At 37.2% G+C, this 17,691-nt stretch overlaps 1 protein-coding gene across 3 annotated transcripts in view; it reads right to left on the bottom strand.

Annotated features, from left to right (window-relative positions):
- LOC106062110 (carbonic anhydrase-like) overlaps positions 1-17,691 on the bottom strand; it is a 126,415-nt gene that overhangs the window by 78,311 nt on the left and 30,413 nt on the right. The window contains exon 1 of one of the 3 annotated variants that reach the window (XM_056034728.1): positions 16,266-16,408. The exons of the other annotated variants lie outside the window; for them this stretch is intronic. Coding sequence (XP_055890703.1) covers positions 16,266-16,379 — 114 coding nt within the window. The 5' untranslated portion in view covers positions 16,380-16,408. Of the gene's footprint in view, positions 1-16,265; positions 16,409-17,691 lie in introns of those variants that run through there. 3 annotated transcript variants of the gene reach the window in all.

Below are 17,691 nucleotides of genomic sequence, written 5' to 3' on the forward strand. Positions count from 1 at the left end.
TTACATTTATTGTAATAGATCAGTGTTTCCCAGAATGTGTTCCTAGGAACCGTAATGTTCCGCGACACCTGAATAGGTTTTCCACGAACTACTGGAATAATAAACTACTAGGCCACCATGAGAACTAATTTCTCTAATAAAATAAGCAAAGTGTTCCGCTAAATACTCATAATGTGCGAAGTGTTCCGCTAAATACTCATAATGTGCGAAGTGTTCCGCTAAATACTCATGATGTGCAAAGTGTTCCGCTAAATACTCATAATGTGCGAAGTGTTCCGCTAAATACTCATGATGTGCGAAGTGTTCCGCTAAATACTCATGATGTGCGAAGTGTTCCGCTAAATACTCATGATGTGCGAAGTGTTCCGTTAAGGAAAACGTCTGGGAACCACTGTTATAGATAACATCACACCGGCTTAGATTTGAGACATAAGTACAGAAACAATGTATTTATCCCAGTCTTGTAATCCTTCTGACACTAGTACATTTAAGTTAAGACTTCAGAAAGAAATGAAGAGACTTTCTCCAATGTAGTTAACCGACAAAATAGAATCTACATCAACCACGGCATGATATCGTCGGTATCTTTACTCTCTTATATTCAAAGTCTAGCTGCTAATGATGCGATGTCTAGAAGTTGTATAAAAGACATATGATGCATTGAGTCGAGGCGTTAATGTACCCCCACCCCCGAAACAATGCCACTTTGACACCACATTGAAACTCGATTGATTTTATTTTTATCAGCTATAGGATTTCTATCAAATAAAGAAAACAAGCAAAATATAACAATTATGTTTTTTTTTTAATAAAACAAAGCATATCTAAATGGGAAGAAATCTCCCCTTAAAACTTTATCTTTCAATAATGTACAAGGTGTTTCCCTTATTCGATATTAAACTAAATAATTAATTACCAATAATTAATTGATTAATTGCTTTTTTAAAAAAAATGATTCATGTTTTATTAGGTACAATAAAAAAAAATGTTTAAATAATCAGCTTGAGCGGAGTATGCGTGAATTATTTAAGGGGACTAGACCCAACATGTTTAGCAATATCTGTGAATACTGAAAAATTAGAATTGGTTTCCCTTGCTAGTATCAAACAAAATACTTAATAATTACCAGTAATTCATTGACTGATTAATTTTTTTTATTAATTCGTGTCTTGTCTAAGCTAAACAATAATTGTGAGAATTGAATGGGTGTGTGAGAAATAACCTTTTTTTACCAGACAGACAGACAGACAGAGTGAATTGATAAAGGCTTTGTAAACAATATGTTAACTCAACCTTAAAAGGTCTAATTGACCCTCAGATATTCAAGCCTTCATTACATCTCGCATTTTCGTTCGTCCCAGGTAAACTAGTCAGCAGGTAAAAGTTCATTAAAGCTAGGTTGGCCACAGTTCAATTAGCTGACTTTGGCCAATTCGTCTGACGTCAAGTAGCTCATCCCTTGTCATAGTGTCAGGGGAGAGGTAAAAGGTCAGACCAGAGTAAACTACCTTGAGATTAATAGCAGTTACAAGGATTGTGGAGAGTCGTTCAGAAGTGACTGGCGAAGAATTTCGTATTTGAATGGCTTCTTTGGTTTCATCAAATCCTCATTACTCTTTTGTTTCTCTTCTCCAGTCTATTTTCTATCCCCCCCCCCTCCAGGCTAGATGTGTTGCTAGATATGAGTCACACAATGAGGCCTGTCCGTACACTGTTAATGATCACTTGACGTAAGTTCCGGCTTTTCACATTTTTTTTATTAAAGTGAACTATATGATTGCGTAAAGTTTGTAATCAAAGTTGATAATGATTCTGTACAATCTCTATTAATGTTTATTTCTCGTTGCATATAAGTTTCTTCTTCGTGTTTAAAGATTAGCCAAATACAACATCATTTCCTATGAACTCGAAGTGGGCTGTGTGGTCCGTTTCTTGCTTTGAAAAGTCGATTACACGACAGAGAACGTTAAAATACAACCTTTGTGGGAAATATATATAAATACATATATATCTTTTCGGATTTCTTAACTGTCGTTAATTAAAATCAACTTCATTATGGTTTGACAAGAATCAATGCGACACTGTAAGAGCCTTTGTTTATTTGGGCCCACCACTCAACCCCACGCCGCTGCAACATTTCAAAACCATTCATTAAATTAGCGAGTATTCTACTTCGCCCCTGAATAAAATCTCGGCACGCCACCATTGATTTAAACTTTTTGCTAAAGTAGTTTTGACACTATCTACGTGGAAGGTTAAAGCTCCAAGATTTACTTATTCAGTCACTGGCTGGCTACTGATCCTAAACCCATATGTCCGTGCATAAGTGTTCTGGGGAGTGAGATATTTAGATGGAGTAGGAACTGCTGGATAGGCTGAAGAGTGTTTAGTGAGGACATGAGGGACAGGAATAGTACAAATAAACAAGCAAAATATGAAGTTTTTTTTTTGTTTTTAATAAAACGACGATTTGTTTTTTTATGGGAAAGAACTGTACATTTACAGCCATGCATCTAAATACTGTGATATTTAATTTTCTTTTTAATATCTAACAAAGTTAATTAACTACCTCTCATTAATTATGTTTATTTTTTTTTTATCGATTCATGTTTTTTTTTTAGAAAAATTTTAAAAAATAGTTCAAACTTTCAACTTGAGTCCAGAAGAAGTAGGATATAGGACGTGTACAAATTTGTACCCAGATGGACAGATAGACAGACGGATTTAGTTTGATATAAGCTTTGTAAAAAATAAAAAAATAAATATAACAATCTACAAAGTAAGTCAAACTGACATAGCAATCAGGGTTGCGGTGCATTATGCCATTAAAAAAACCTATTCACAAGAATTCACATTCGCCGCCTCTGCCGTTTTAATTTCCTATTTCAAGTGAAAGTTTATGTTTCGTAAGTCTTCACTTCAGAGGAGTGGAAAATATCGTAGCCTCCCTCTCCCTCCCCCCCATACACACGCGCACACACACACACACTCACCCATGCAAACACACCTTCCCCACTAGCCCCGCAGTTTTATTTTAGCTTTCTTTCCCCCCTCAGGCCACGTCCACTTCGTCCACTAGTATTCTGTCATGCAGGGAGAACCAGAGTGGCCTGAGGGTTGACCTGAGGTCAAGATTTATTGCCGAAGCTTGAAGTCGCGAGTCAGCGTGGACAATGAAGCGTGACCTTGCCACTTTCTTTCGGCTACTGCTTTTTCGTATGTGCGCGTGTGTGTGTATGTGCAAGCATGTGTGTGTGTGTGTATGTGTGTGTAAACAGTGCGCATGTACTTTCTGAAATATCTTATATACCAAATATATTTAAATCTTTATCAAATTTCTTATTTCTTAAATATTTTCTTCTTTTTTTTTTAAATAATCTGACTTTTTTAATTGCTTTGGAAAAGGAAAGGGGGGGGGGTATTTGCTTTCTATTTACACATTTTTTTATTGGTTCATAAAACATTTCGTTCAGTGTCTAAGAAATATGTTGTATCTAGAAAAATAGAGTCATGTTTTAACTCTACAATCTCATCGTTTTTTTAATCAGAATTAAAAAAGTAAAAAGTAAAGATCTTCTTTCAGACCTTGTGGTCAATAAGGCAGTTGATTTAAAGGTCATCTGTTTCTGTGGCCTACGGTTAACGAGGGTGTCATGTGGCCAGCACAACGACCAACCGCCTTTACTTTTCCCCTACTAATCTCAGGTACCCATTGGAGCTGGGTGGACCCAAAGATCCCGAAATTAAAAATCCCAGGTTCACCAGGATTCGAACCCGGGACCTAGTTTAAGGAAGCCAAACTCTATACCACTCATCCACCACGCCTCCAATCAGAATAAATGTTCTTTGTTATTTTTTTTAAACAATGATCAATGTCTCACGAATGCAGCAGGACACACATTAGGGGGCCAAGAAACGCCCTGGTCGATGACGAAGAGAAAACTTAAATAGACCCCTGGCGGAGAAAATTATTATTTTTTGCATCAGATGCGGCCAAATACGCAAGACGCACCTGTGTTTGCTTTGCCACTGCATTCATCTTTAATATTCATTCATCTTTAATATTCATTCATCTTTAATATTCATTCATCTTTAATATTCATTCATCTTTAATATTCATTCATCTTTAATATTCATTCATCTTTAATATTCATTCATCTTTAATGTTTGGGCTCGAAGCCAATGCCTTATATAAGCGCCGCATTGAAATCTGATTTGATAAATATTTGTATGAGCTTTTAAACAAGAGCTAAGACTGTTGTTCTCTGTAAACTTGACATTGCGACATTGACGTTGTGTCCTACTTATGAAAGCCCGCTTATCAGTGACGTGTCAGTGTAAACTATACAATACCTCCCTCAACCCTCTCCCACTGGTTTTCCTCACAATTCTGTATAAAAACACTTTTTTTTCTTTGCGGGGAAACTTAGTTCTGTAATACAGAAAATTTCGGTGAACAATTAAATTAAAAAAAAAAAAAGTGAATAAAGGTCAAAGTGCTTTTAGACTTGACCTAATTTATGACAACAGGACGTGAAGGTCACCTTGTCGGTGTACATAAGGAGATACATCGCCAATAGTAAGAACCTCTATGACGCTGGTTTAAGTCTTCAGTATTTACATAATAATGGTGGCCATTCTTGCAATTTAAAAAACAATGTAACAGACCTAATGTTGGAGGCTTGTATCAAAACGATTGTCATTTACATGAGTTGCCTATACGGATATTATTTATAAGTTTCTTTGGAAATTGGAAACACTTAAACTGATTCACTGTTGGAGAATTCGACACAACGTTCATCCTATCTTAATAATTTAATGAGTAATTAAGCATCGAATATGAAGCGGTTAATATTGATGTGAATACCGAAATGAACTTGGCCGACGTTTTAAAAAATTCATAGGTAAGGACGTCAAGTGGAGTAGTAGGGAGGGGCGGGTGATTGCGGACCGTATCGTTTAACTTTTCAACAGAAAAGTGATCAAATAGTTAAAAAGATGAAATAAAAAAAAAAACGAACACAATTCACAATGAAAATATGTAATTAGCTATATAGAATAGGTTATGAATATAAAAAAGAGAGTTTGTGTTTTTTTTATAAACTCAGATGCGACCCACCCTTTTATGTTTATGGTCGTGGCATCATGGAATCTTCACACTAGACTTGAGGTGAAAAGCTCCTTGTACACGCCAGTATGCTGGATAAGACCCTTTCCATCCATCATCGGAATCCCTACTGGATGTTTTACTAACTTAAGTAACCAATGCACGTAAAAATGTTAGTTATTAACTTATTATTTAGCACAAATATCAGAAGCTATGAATTTAAAACTATGAACAGATGGACAGACGAATGATTTGTCACAGAATCAACAGTGGCTATTCCATTTAAAAAGACAAACTTTACTAGGAAAGATTATTTCTCGGGCAGGAAGGATCCATTAGCTGATCGAACCGAGGGACACGAACCTCTGAGACATCTCTGAGGAAGACATTGTATTGATGTGATACAAACGCATAAAATCGATAATACAAATGAAATGTAACGGTAATAGTAACAATTATAATGACAGAAATTATAGAAATGATTTTTTTTTCATCCCAAGTTAGAATATTGATTTGTTCACTGCTCTAGTTTTGAGTCCATTAGTCCAAGACTGTTTGGACTGGACACGCTGAATAAGATTCGGACTTTGTAAACTAATTAGATGTGAGAGCTGCATTTATTCTGAGACTCATTACAGAAAATATTATCACCATGATATTAAGAAAAAAACAAACACTTGAGGTCGAGATGAACTGGAATGATGGAGTTAGTTACTGGCAGAGCTTGTCTCCAAGTCTGTTAAGTGTTAGAGTTTTGGCCTTCATCAATCAACCATGAACTATTATACATTCTGAACGCGCCAGCTCACTTCCAGATAGAACAATGCCGCTGTGATTTAATCAAGCGTTAAACAGATGTTCTGGTGGCATTCGTTTCAATCAGATGAACACATGACATCGCTACCTGGATGTTTTGCATTTACTTAGTGATAGTTGTCCCGATGGTTTCTTAGATTGTCTCGATGGCTTCTTGGTTTGTACCGATGGCTATTTAGTTTGTCTCCACGGCTTATTAGTTTTTACCGATAGCTTCTTAGTTTGTCTCCACGGCTTATTAGTTTTTACCGATAGCTTCTTAGTTTGTCTCCACGGCTTATTAGTTTTTACCGATGGCTTTTTAGTTTGTCTCCACGGCTTATTAGTTTTTACCGATGGCTTTTTAGTTTGTCTCCACGGCTTATTAGCTTTTACCGATAGCTTCTTAGTTTGTCTCCACGGCTTATTAGTTTTTACCGATGGCTTCTTAGTTTGTACCGATGGCTTCTTAGTTTGTCCCGACGGCTTCTTAGTTTGTCTCCACGGCTTCTTAGTTTGTCCCGACGGCTTCTTAGTTTGTACCGATGGCTTCTTAGTTTGTCCCGACGGCTTCTTAGTTTGTCCCGATGGCTTCTTGGTTTGTACCGATGGCTTCTTAGTTTGTACCGAAGACTTCTTAGTTTGTACCGATGGCTTCTTAGTTTGTCCCGATGGCTTCTTAGTTTGTCCCGATGGCTTCTTAGTTTGTCCCGATAGGCTCTTAGTTTGTACCGATGGCTTCTTAGTTTGTACCGATGGCTTCTTAGTACCGATGGCTTCTTAGTTTGTACTAATGGCTTCTTAGTTTGTCCTGATGGCTTCTTAGTACCGATGGCTTCTTAGTTTGTATCGATGACTTCTTAGTTTGAAATATGCACGGTACAACTCGCTGACGGAGAAAGAGGCAAAGATGTAATGCACATCTTTATTTTGATAAGAACTTACTTACTTAAGGAAATCGTCTGAAGAAGTAAAGAATAGGTCCAGTTATCGCGGAGCCCAATTTAATGGATGCTTGCAAAGCCGCTCTTCTAATTCTTTTTTACAATAACAATTATGATCAACGTGTAATTTAAAACATATTATATATTTTTTCGATGTAATGTTACTATTAACTCAATATTGCACCAGCATCATCTTAAAGTTGGCACAGACAATGCTTCACATTTTGCCGCAATTCTATAATAGATTAAATTATCTGTGGCATTTTACGTCTCGAGGGACGATATTTTTCCTTTGCAACTTCTTGTGTGACTAAAGAGGCCAATCCTTGATACACAACTGCGGTCACAGATTGGGCATATGCAATCGCCATGCGCCGTTTCATTTTCACCCTTCTTTCTGCTTCTGTTGTGTATGTCATCTGCAATCCGAGACCCTTCTCTTATGCTCTCTCTCCATGTGAATCTATCCAGTGCTACTTTTCAAAGAGCTTCATGTCGCATTTGCATACATCTGTATCCGTAAAAGTGGACGACCAGTGGCTCTCCCGCCTTCTATTAGATCGCCATACAGAATGTCTTGTGGAAGTCGACCTACTGGCATTCTATGAACGTGGACAAGCCAGCCAATGAGTCTGCTGCTGTCAACACAGCGGATATTCTGGCACCATGCTCTTCGTAGTTATAACCCCTGGATATTGAAATAACTCGATCTAGCGAGGCACAGTATCATTAATACACCTAAACTAACTGTAGCACAATGCCAGTGAATTCTAGTATTTGACAGGTGCAGGATCTAAACTAAAACTTTCAACTATTGTGTCAACTCGCATTTTTTTTCTCACGTCCTCCGAGTCCCCAAGGTCTCAAGTTTTCAATAGGAATCACGTGACTAGGACACAGCATAAGCGGCAGTATACAATAGTTTGATTATATGCTGTCGACGTAATTTGTAGGCAGATAGAATGCAGATCTACTGCTAGCAGAACTAGTGGCTTCATTGTTCAGAGTGTCACGAGGAAGAGTCTCAAAGAACCAAGAATCAGGCCATTGTTATCCAGTCCACTACATCTACTACTATAGCTAAGTGAATAGAATTTTAAACTCCACTGCTTTCGTGCGTACATCAGGAGTTTTATAAATTTGACAAAGATCGCCCCTTTATGTAGATTTATAATGAAATCTTTTTCCTCTAAAAACATCCATGTGGGATCACCAGGTTTAAAAATAGTTACATTTATACCGCTAGATCAGTGGTTCTCAAACTGGGGTCCGCGGACTCAGCGTTGCTGATCACAATGACCTAGGATTCGAGAAGTTAATTAGAATGTTATGGTGGATGTTATGTTATGGTGGGTGATTGATCATTGAAGCTGAAGGCATAAAAAAAAACACCATAGAATCAAATACTTCTGTTTATGATTGTTGGCAATTTCTTAAATTAATTGTTAATTATACTGTTGGTCTCCTTAAGTCATGAAACGACTGTGGTTCATCTCGTCACTTTTTCACGTGACTGTTGAGCCCTATTCTCAAGAGACACTCCCCGCGTCCACATGTAACTCAGGTTAAGCTGTCATTCTAGTTGCCTGAGCTAGCCAGGAAAACCAGTGACTTGGCAGAATTTAAGTCATTGGTTAATATGCATGACTAAATGCATGACGCGTAGGACGTAATCATCTTCTTTTTTGAAGTAACGTCTGTATTATATAAGATAAGAAGATAAGATTCGCTTTGGTTGTAGAAGAGCCAATCTTTTATTAGTCTGGTACACTTTATTTCAAGAGTTAAGGCCAAAGCTTCATAGATTTCTTTTTCACCATCTGTCTGCACAAAGTGCGGTCAGGGGCCCAGTCTAGGGCAACATTAATGGCCACTGCTTTGAGTTCCCAGTTTGATTGCATCCACATATCAGAGGTGGGAGCAAACAGTTTTTCTGAAGCCTGTCGCGAGTTGTCCATAAAAGATGTCTGACTGGATTCGACTTAATTATATTATTAAACTAGTAATTATAGATCGTTTTGTTGAGTTGCCTTCTAGCTTATAGTAATATCTAAAGTAAAGTTCCCCTTTCAGACCTTGCGATCTATAGAGCAGATGATGTAAAGGTCATCTGATTCTGTGGCCCACGGTTTACGAGGGTGCCATGTGTAATGTCAGGTACCCATTAGAGCTGGACGGACTCAGAGGCGCCCAAAGATCTTGAAATTAAAAATCCAAATCTTCACGAGGATTCGAACCCGGGACCCCGGTTTGGAAGCCAAGCGCTGTACCACCACGCCTCCTACAGCAACATCTACATTTCTTTTTGTTTATTACAGTAGATGAAATAAAATGAAGTGCGTAGCATGGAGTCGAATGGATGCACTGATTTAAAGATAACACCCCATTCCCTTGTTAATATTCATAACGCACGAAACTGACATCGTGATAGCGAAAGATAGGATCTATACATCAACCTTAAATTATGTGATAATTCACCTGGGGGGGAAGTTTACACAAGGACAGCAGGTCGTTCTTAGATCACGTGACGTCACTTCTTCGTTTAGTGACGATTTAACATTCATAATTCAAGTTCGTTGAACCTCATTGTTGAACATTAAAAAAGAGATGAACATCAGATAAACTGAACCCAAGTAGTCCGACGGTGATGTTTGTGCTGTTGGACGAGGGTGTGCCTGCGTATTGATGTAGGTTTCAACACCATCTTTCTCCTAGAGTGATAGAGTAATACCGGTATTTTCAATTAAATGTTATGGGGGCTGGGGTGCATGTTGGTTCTTTAAATCTTTTAAAACTGGTCATTCATAGGTTAAATATATTTTTATAACCATCGTCAACTGATAATCAAGTTGTCAGATAGATACCTACATTTCGCTTTTTGTAAGATTTCTTCTTTTTTAATTTTCATCATTTCGCTTTATGAGTGACTATATATATATACACACAATAGAAAAGATGTGGAGTAGTAATATGCTGCCTATATCATTATATGTATTTAGATATGCAAATGACTGTTTGAGACTGTGTTGTGTGTGTAGAGCGAAGAATAAGCTGTTTCTCTTATGATCAATTACACATGTGTATCATAAATGAAGTTTAACGCCAGTGCCTGTATGTTTAATCATTAAAACTTTCACCATTTTAAAATCGTTTTCTTAACAGTAAAATGGAGGAATGCTTAAGCTTGATTTCTTTTTTTTTTTTCAATTTTCAAATTAATAACAAATGAAGACATTGATGAAGTCGATTGTGAAATTACTAGACTCTTTGTTTTCTCTTCACTTTTTGTATCTCTTTCCCGGTCTCTTTTTACTCTCTCATTCTCCACTCACCCTTCCCAACCCACAAACACAAAGTAAAATGATGTCCCCCCCCCCTGCACACACACACACCCGTCCCGGTCCCTCGCCATGACTACGACTTGAGTTTGTCAATTTCCTCACTACTAACCCCGAGTTTACAAAGGTAGTGTAAAATGTAGATCCAGATTACAGGTAGATCTTTGTGACACATGCATATTCAGACAGTGTACCTTTGTGACATATGTACACTCAATGTGTACTGGCCTGTACACGGATCTTACAATAACTGATCTCCAGAAGAATCACAATAGACTCTAATTCGGGTTTTTTAGTTCAACAATTATTTTAACTAGAACCAAACTTAAACACATACACTCATATACACATGCACACACCAACGCAAGAACAAACACAAACAGCACACTAACAAAGCACACGCACACACATACAAACACACAGGTACACGTACACTTAAAAAGTCACACACAGACTAAATTTGTTTTGATTAACTTTTTAACAAGACGCAAGTATTATCTATGGCCATATTACAAGATCTTGGGGGCTCGCAAAGACCTTCCTTTCAGGAAACAGTATCAGGAAAAAGAAGAAGAGGCAGACAGCGAAAACGATGGGAGGACAACATAAAAGAATGGACGGGCCTGCCATTGAAAAAGGTTCTAACTAATGCAAAAGACAGCGAGGAATGGAGAAAGACGGTCGACGAATCTTGCATGGTGCCCCAAAGGTCCAACAGACTAAGGGATAGGTAAAGGTTAAGAGGTAAAGTATTATCTATAGTGCTATCCACTACGACTTGTATAGATTGTATAACACTATGATAATTAACCCAAACCCTAGGAAAAGGTTTAATTTTCTAACGGCTACACTACACATAGAGTATCATTGTTTACTTTTTATGACTAATGCTGGCAGACCTAAGAGAACAAGGTCAATTTAAACTAGAGAGAGAGAGAGAGAGAGAGAGAGAGAGGGAGAGAGAAAGACAGAGAGAGAGAGAGAGGGGAGGGTGAAGAGAATAGAGGGGAAGGGAAAGGCGAGAGAAAAGTTAGGAAAGAAGAGAAGAGAATGAGAGAGAAAGAGATCAAGAAAGAGAGAGAGAGGGGGTGAGAGAAAAAAAAAGAGAAAAAGAGAAAGGAAGAAAGAGAGAAAAAGAGAGGAAAAGAGAGAGAGAAACAAAGAAAGAAAAAAAGAGAAAAAGAAAAAAGAGAGTAAAAGAGAGAGTGAGAAAGAGAGAAAGAGACAGAAAAAAAAGAAATAGATAGAGAGGGAGAGAAACTGAGTTAGATAGATAGATAGATAGATAGATAGATAGATAGATAGATAGATAGATAGATAGATAGATGCGTATATTACAAGCAGTATAAAGATATCAAAAGTCTAGACCTAACTTAGAATTAACCTGTAAAGGGCAGGTAACAGAGAAACCAGGCTAGGTAACACTGTTACACTCAACACAAATTTACACAATACTGTTCTACTAGCTAACAGCATTGTTACCTAATCATTAAGTAGAAGGGAAAAAAAAATCTTTTTTTTCACTCGATGACTTTCAATTTCTTACAGGGGAAGAAATAAGGTCAAACACTATTTAAACAACAGTGAAGTCAAACGTTTCAAATAATTAGAGCACCCATCTAGTATGCTTACATGTCTGTACCTTTCCCATTCATTGTTCAGAGGATATTATTTATTAGAAACAGTTGACCTTTTGTGGACAGATCTCTATACATGTATCTTACACCTATAGCATGCAATTCGAATGACTTGAGACTCATTTTCCTTTATAGAACTAAACATTTGGTCTGTTTGGGGCCGTGATCACCATGGTCTTAAGTTCCAACTAGCTCGATGCCTACGCATGTCGTCCTACGGCCCTGAAAGAGTTTGGGCTAGGGCGTAATCAACTTATCAAAACAAAACAAAACGCCTATGCAGCTTATGCTGATCAATTATAATTTTTGTTTTGTACCAGCTCCCTGTCAAGTTTCCTTTTCTAACCCAGCAAAACTATTTTGGATGAATTCAACACGTGTTATCTTCCTCTGAGTTCCAATTGTTAGCAGCTATTTATAGCTTTACAAAGCCATTGACTTTGTATGTTCCACTTGAATTAGAAGCCTATGAACAAGTCAACACAGAATATTGCAGTGTACACCGGAAGTCATAAATGATCGTTGAACTGCTTCCCTATCCCCTATACTCAGAGCATACATAAATGTTTATTTATACATAAACTTATTGCATTATGAAATAAATATTTTGACTGCTTAAAACTGATACTTATGCATTTTCTTCCCTTTATTAAAGATAATTTTTCCGATTACAATTTTTTTGGTTTCGAATTTCTTCTACTAACATCATGGGTTCAGTGTAGATAAACACTCTCTGGATGGGTATTTCATTAAAGGCCAGTAACGATTTTCCTATAAATTTGACCTTCTCCGCATATTTTTGAAGAAAAAAACAACATACCCTATTGGCCAGAAATTGAGAATTCTGTTTTAACCTTTATAATTTTTTCAAAACATAATCATTTTAAAATTAAAAATTTGATTCGGTATTTTAATTTTGAACACATGCATAGCGAGAATCACCGCAGTCGACTCCATTGTTTCTTTATATTCAGTATAGAATTGAAATAAATATATAGAAGTACATTTACAATTTTGCACACTGTCTTGTGTATAAATAACTAGCTGGACAGTCAATAGAAGAACTGGATTGTTCAAAGCTCACTGAAAAGACTCACTGCAATAGTGAAGAATTATAAGAAACAAATAGAATGAGAAATTAAAGTCTAACCATCAGATTCATTCAGTAGGATTTGATTAACAAAAAATTTACGTTTTTCTTAATAAAGGTCTACCCTAGATTTCTAAGAAAATATGAACTTATCTATACAAAAAAAAAGCCCAGTGATGTCTGATGAGAGCCCTTCCGCAACATGGCAACCTTCTCCCTAATCCTCCCCCCCCCCCCCGATATCATCATAAGAAAGTTTACCAGAGTGCACTGAGCTTGAGATGAAGAACTCGCTTTACAAAAGAATTATTTTTTTTTTTAAAAGTTATTTATTTAGCAATCAACATGTAAGAAGACTGATCGGTTAGACTCACTGCACGAAGATGTTTTAATCAGGATCAGCTGTTCCTCACTCGAGAAGAATGGAGTTGCGTTCCGTTAGTTCAGTTTACACTCTCAACGCAACAGCCACACACTTAACATTGACAACGTCAACCTGGACTAGCTTGATAGCAGATGACAGGGCAGATGAATGTTCAAGATTCAAATGCAATCTCCTATCTAGCTATGCAATTGTTAATGGTGAAGAGAATTTTATTATAAACCTTATATCAATTGACTCTGTCTGTCTGTCTGTCTGGCAAAATTTTAAAACGTTATCCAATTTTCAGATCAAGCTAAAGCCTTGTACAATTGTTGATTGTTACTAACAAAAAATGAATAGAAAAAAAAGTTCATTAAATAGTGGTTGTTTATTAATTTTGTTTGATAAAGAAAAGGGAAATAATAGTTACAGTATTGATATATGTAACTGTAAATGTGGAGTTTTACCCTTAGAAAAAAGTTTGTGTTTTTTTTATAAGTATTTGTAATATGTTTTGTTTTAGTTCTATTTAGTACTATATCATAACAAGTAACGTTGTGTAAACAGTATGTAGTTATGATTACACTTCCACAGAGCTAAAAGATTGCTGATGTAGTGTAAGGGTGAAAAACGCCATTAACCAATAACCAATGTAGAGTCAGTTTAGCCAGGTGAATTAGCTTATTTAGATCCATCGACTTTAACAATAAGCAGTGCTTCTTCTATGTCGTAGTCAGGGAAACTCCAATAAAACAATTAGAATTCAATAACATCGAATATTCTTAAACAAGGATTGAGCTGATAGTTTTTAAAAATACTTCAAATAACCCAAAACAGTGCCTGCTTTAAAACGATTACTTTCGATTACGTATACATTTTTCTGGGTTTATTACTGGGTTTGTGGCTATAGAACTATAAAATATTTTAAATGCAACAGCACAAAACCATAAAAGTCAATTAACTGTCAATCCTTAGAACACAGGTGCTCCAGAGTGGTGCATTGCAATTTAGCACAGAGTTTTTCTGGCACCTGTTTCGAAAGGTCATCCGTGAGAATGTCATGGTGCCCATGATCTGCGCAGTTCAGATGCGCAAAGACTAGGTGCCAGATATAAACAAACCCAACACAGAATAAATAACCTGGTCAATTGATTGTCTGTATCTAGACGCTCCAAGTACATCTGTTTGGCGTTGTTTCAAATCGACGCATTCTAATATCGCTTTGTACTGTTGTACTTCAGAAATCAGATATTCAAACTCACCATCTCACTTCACATTTGTCAATTAATGTCGTCATCAGTAAACAATGTAAACAATAATATGTCGTATTTAGAGTCTTAGGTTAAACTACAGCACGGATCTGATTGTAGTGTATAAACAATGGTTTATAAGACTATGCAACAGATTATTCTGACAAATATGGCTGCCTGGTCGTGCTGTTTGCGCGCTGGACTGTCGTTCGGACTTATCGATGGTCCCGGGTTCCAACCCTTCCCGCTCCCATCCCCCGTCGTCCTGCGGGAGGTTTGGGCCACGAAGTAACTATCTTCAACTCTGAAGGAACATCCGAAACATGTAAAACATTTTACAAACAAATACCTAACCACTATATTCAATGCCATAAAGGACGAAATTTGCAATCAAAACAAAAGATGGTAATTTTCCAAATTCTTTCATTCATCTTCACCTATCCCTTAGTTTGATGAACCCTTGGGGGCATCACATATGATCTGTCGACCTTCTTTCTCCAATCTTGTCTTTTACCTTAGATAGAATCCCTTTTAAAACAACACGCCCATCCTTTCTTTCATGTTGTCTTCCCATCGCTTTCTCTGTCTGCCTCTTCTTCTTTGTCCTGGTACTGTTCCCTGAAGAAAAGTCTTTGCAAACCATGAGGACCTTGTGATAGATCCAAAAAGTTGTGCCCGTGGTCAGGAAGTCATCGTGTGCTGGTAATTAAACGTCAGTATAGGTACACAAATCCTACAGTGCTTCAAATATGAATATATCTTTAACGTGCACTGATAGATTTTGAACTAACGTTATAGCTTGTAGTATAAGAGATGTCCTTCATATAAATTTAAAAGTAGTTCATTCACAGATATATTGTACAATACAGGTATCCAGGTGTTTATCTAGTCGTGCATGTTTATTGAGGACTTAACTCTGAAGTCTGCTTGGTGGTGAGGTATGCGCGCTAGACTAATGTTTGGTCGTCTCAATGGTCCAGGTTTCATACCCTGCCCGCTGCCATCCCACATCGTTTTGAGGGAGGTTTTGGACTAGGGAGTAAATTATCTTCAACTCTGAAGGAACATCCAAAGCATGTAAAACAGTTTACTTAACAAACGAGTTTACAAAGTCAATGGTTTTATTGTCTGATTCAGGAAACCCTATACATACCCTAATGGCGTTAGGACGGATGAACTTTTATCTCTTATCTAATATCGAGCTAGAAATATGCCTAAAACTTTTATGTCTTTCTGGGGTCGCGGTGGCTGAGTGGTTAAGCACTTAACTTCCGAACCTGGGCTCGTAGGATCGAATCTCGGTGAAGACTGGGATTTTGAATTTCCGGATTCTTTGGGCGCCCATGAGTCCGCCTTACTCTAATGGGTACTTGACTTTAGCTGGGGAAAGTGTAGGTGGTTGGTCATTGTGCTGACCACATGACATCCTGCTCGTTTATCGTAGGAGAAAAAAACAACAACAGATGATCTTAACTTGAACTTAACTTTATCTGCCCTATTGCTGGCAAGGTTTGGGATGGGGGAATATTCTTGACTTTCTAGGTCGTGTTTTTGTATTTTAAAGTTTTAACTCAATATTTTGTTTACTATCAAATTGTTTTAAAAAGAGTTTTCTGTGATACTTTCACTTTCAAAGGATTTGGTGTGTGGGGGGTGGTATGAAATACTGGGCCAAAAAAAAAAAAAGACTAGGTCATAGCAAGATGTCAAAAGTTTAGACTTAAGTAGACACAGACTTACTGTCCAGTAGGTCAGTAGATTCCCACGCGCCCTTGAACAATTCCCGCCCTCAGTCCAATCGATAGCAGATACAAGAATACGTGCATAAGACAAAAACTGTCTAATCCAAGGCATTATCCTCAGAAAAGAAATCAAACCTACTCTCTAGGAAGTAGCATCTTTTCACCACATTCTTTATTTTATAAACCAACTTCCTAGTATTTCTGTTTTTTTAAGTAATTAAAATTACTTTGTCAGCGATGACTTAACATCCGATATTAGGTAACTTCAAAAACAAAAAAAAAAAGGGGGGGGGCGTAGTCATTTCAATATTACTATGTAACGCAATAGCCTAAGTTCCCTTTAACCCAAATGTCCCTCTTTTCTGAATATTTTTCTGGTAGCGAGACTAAAAGAGCAGCGAGGACTCCGTGAAATGGATCATGTAAAAAAGTTTCGCCAGCAAAAAGACCGGAACTAATCTAGTGGACGCGGCATCAAAAGGTAACGCGTCCGTTCCGGGTCAGCCTAAGAGGCCGTCATTAGTTACAGCTCGTGTGTGTATTAATTGTCCTACAGTGAACTGGTCGTGGCGTAAACAAGTCTAACAACGTCGAGGTAGCTACGGTTCAGAACTTTAAAAATCTAGGAAATATTGGAGACATCTAATGCCTTTTGATTTCGTTCAATTTCATAGCGGTAAAACCTAAAGAATAAAATCTATACATGATTATCTAATTGGTGGTTTAAAGCTAGTCGGCAATCTAAGTTATCCGATTTTTGAAACTATTTTATTTCTTATTACAATTTTAAGCGGAAACATGCTTCGTTAGTGAAGAGTTCTTAAAGCACTTGTGATCCTTTGGTCTGGTGATGGGAGACACTTATGGTCACCTGTTTTCCATGCATATATTGTACGATGGAAATGATGCACAAGTATTTCCCCTTTAGCAAGACAAAATATATGTATATTTTTGATGTGGGGGGTATGATTTATTTTTTCCTAGTGAGCCTTCTCCGTCAGTAACACAATTGTAAAGAATGTTTTCGCGGCTCTAAGTTGGTAGATCCGGCACTACTAGTTTTCCAACTAAATCCTCGCTACTCTAAAGGTAAAGGAATTGATGAAAAGGAAGTTGTTTGTCTCGCTCCCGACCACTGACCATTCTAACAAAGCTCTTAAATTCCAGACGGTCCTATTGCCTGGGGCTGGACTTGGTCATTGAAAGGTTTTGGCTTAGTTACCGTTATGATGAAAAAAAAAACTTGAACATTTTTTTTAGATCCCAGTTAGAGGGTAGATTTTATAATTAAGACATATTGTTAGCCTGTCTGTTAGACAATAATCTTCGTCAGATTGATGTCTATTTTTATAATCATTAATATATGTGACATTATACAAATGTTACTATGAAATAAACTATAAGTTACTAAGTAACATAATATG

Source organism: Biomphalaria glabrata, chromosome 7 (genome assembly GCF_947242115.1).
Source record: "Biomphalaria glabrata chromosome 7, xgBioGlab47.1, whole genome shotgun sequence".
Classification (NCBI taxonomy): domain Eukaryota; kingdom Metazoa; phylum Mollusca; class Gastropoda; family Planorbidae; genus Biomphalaria; species Biomphalaria glabrata.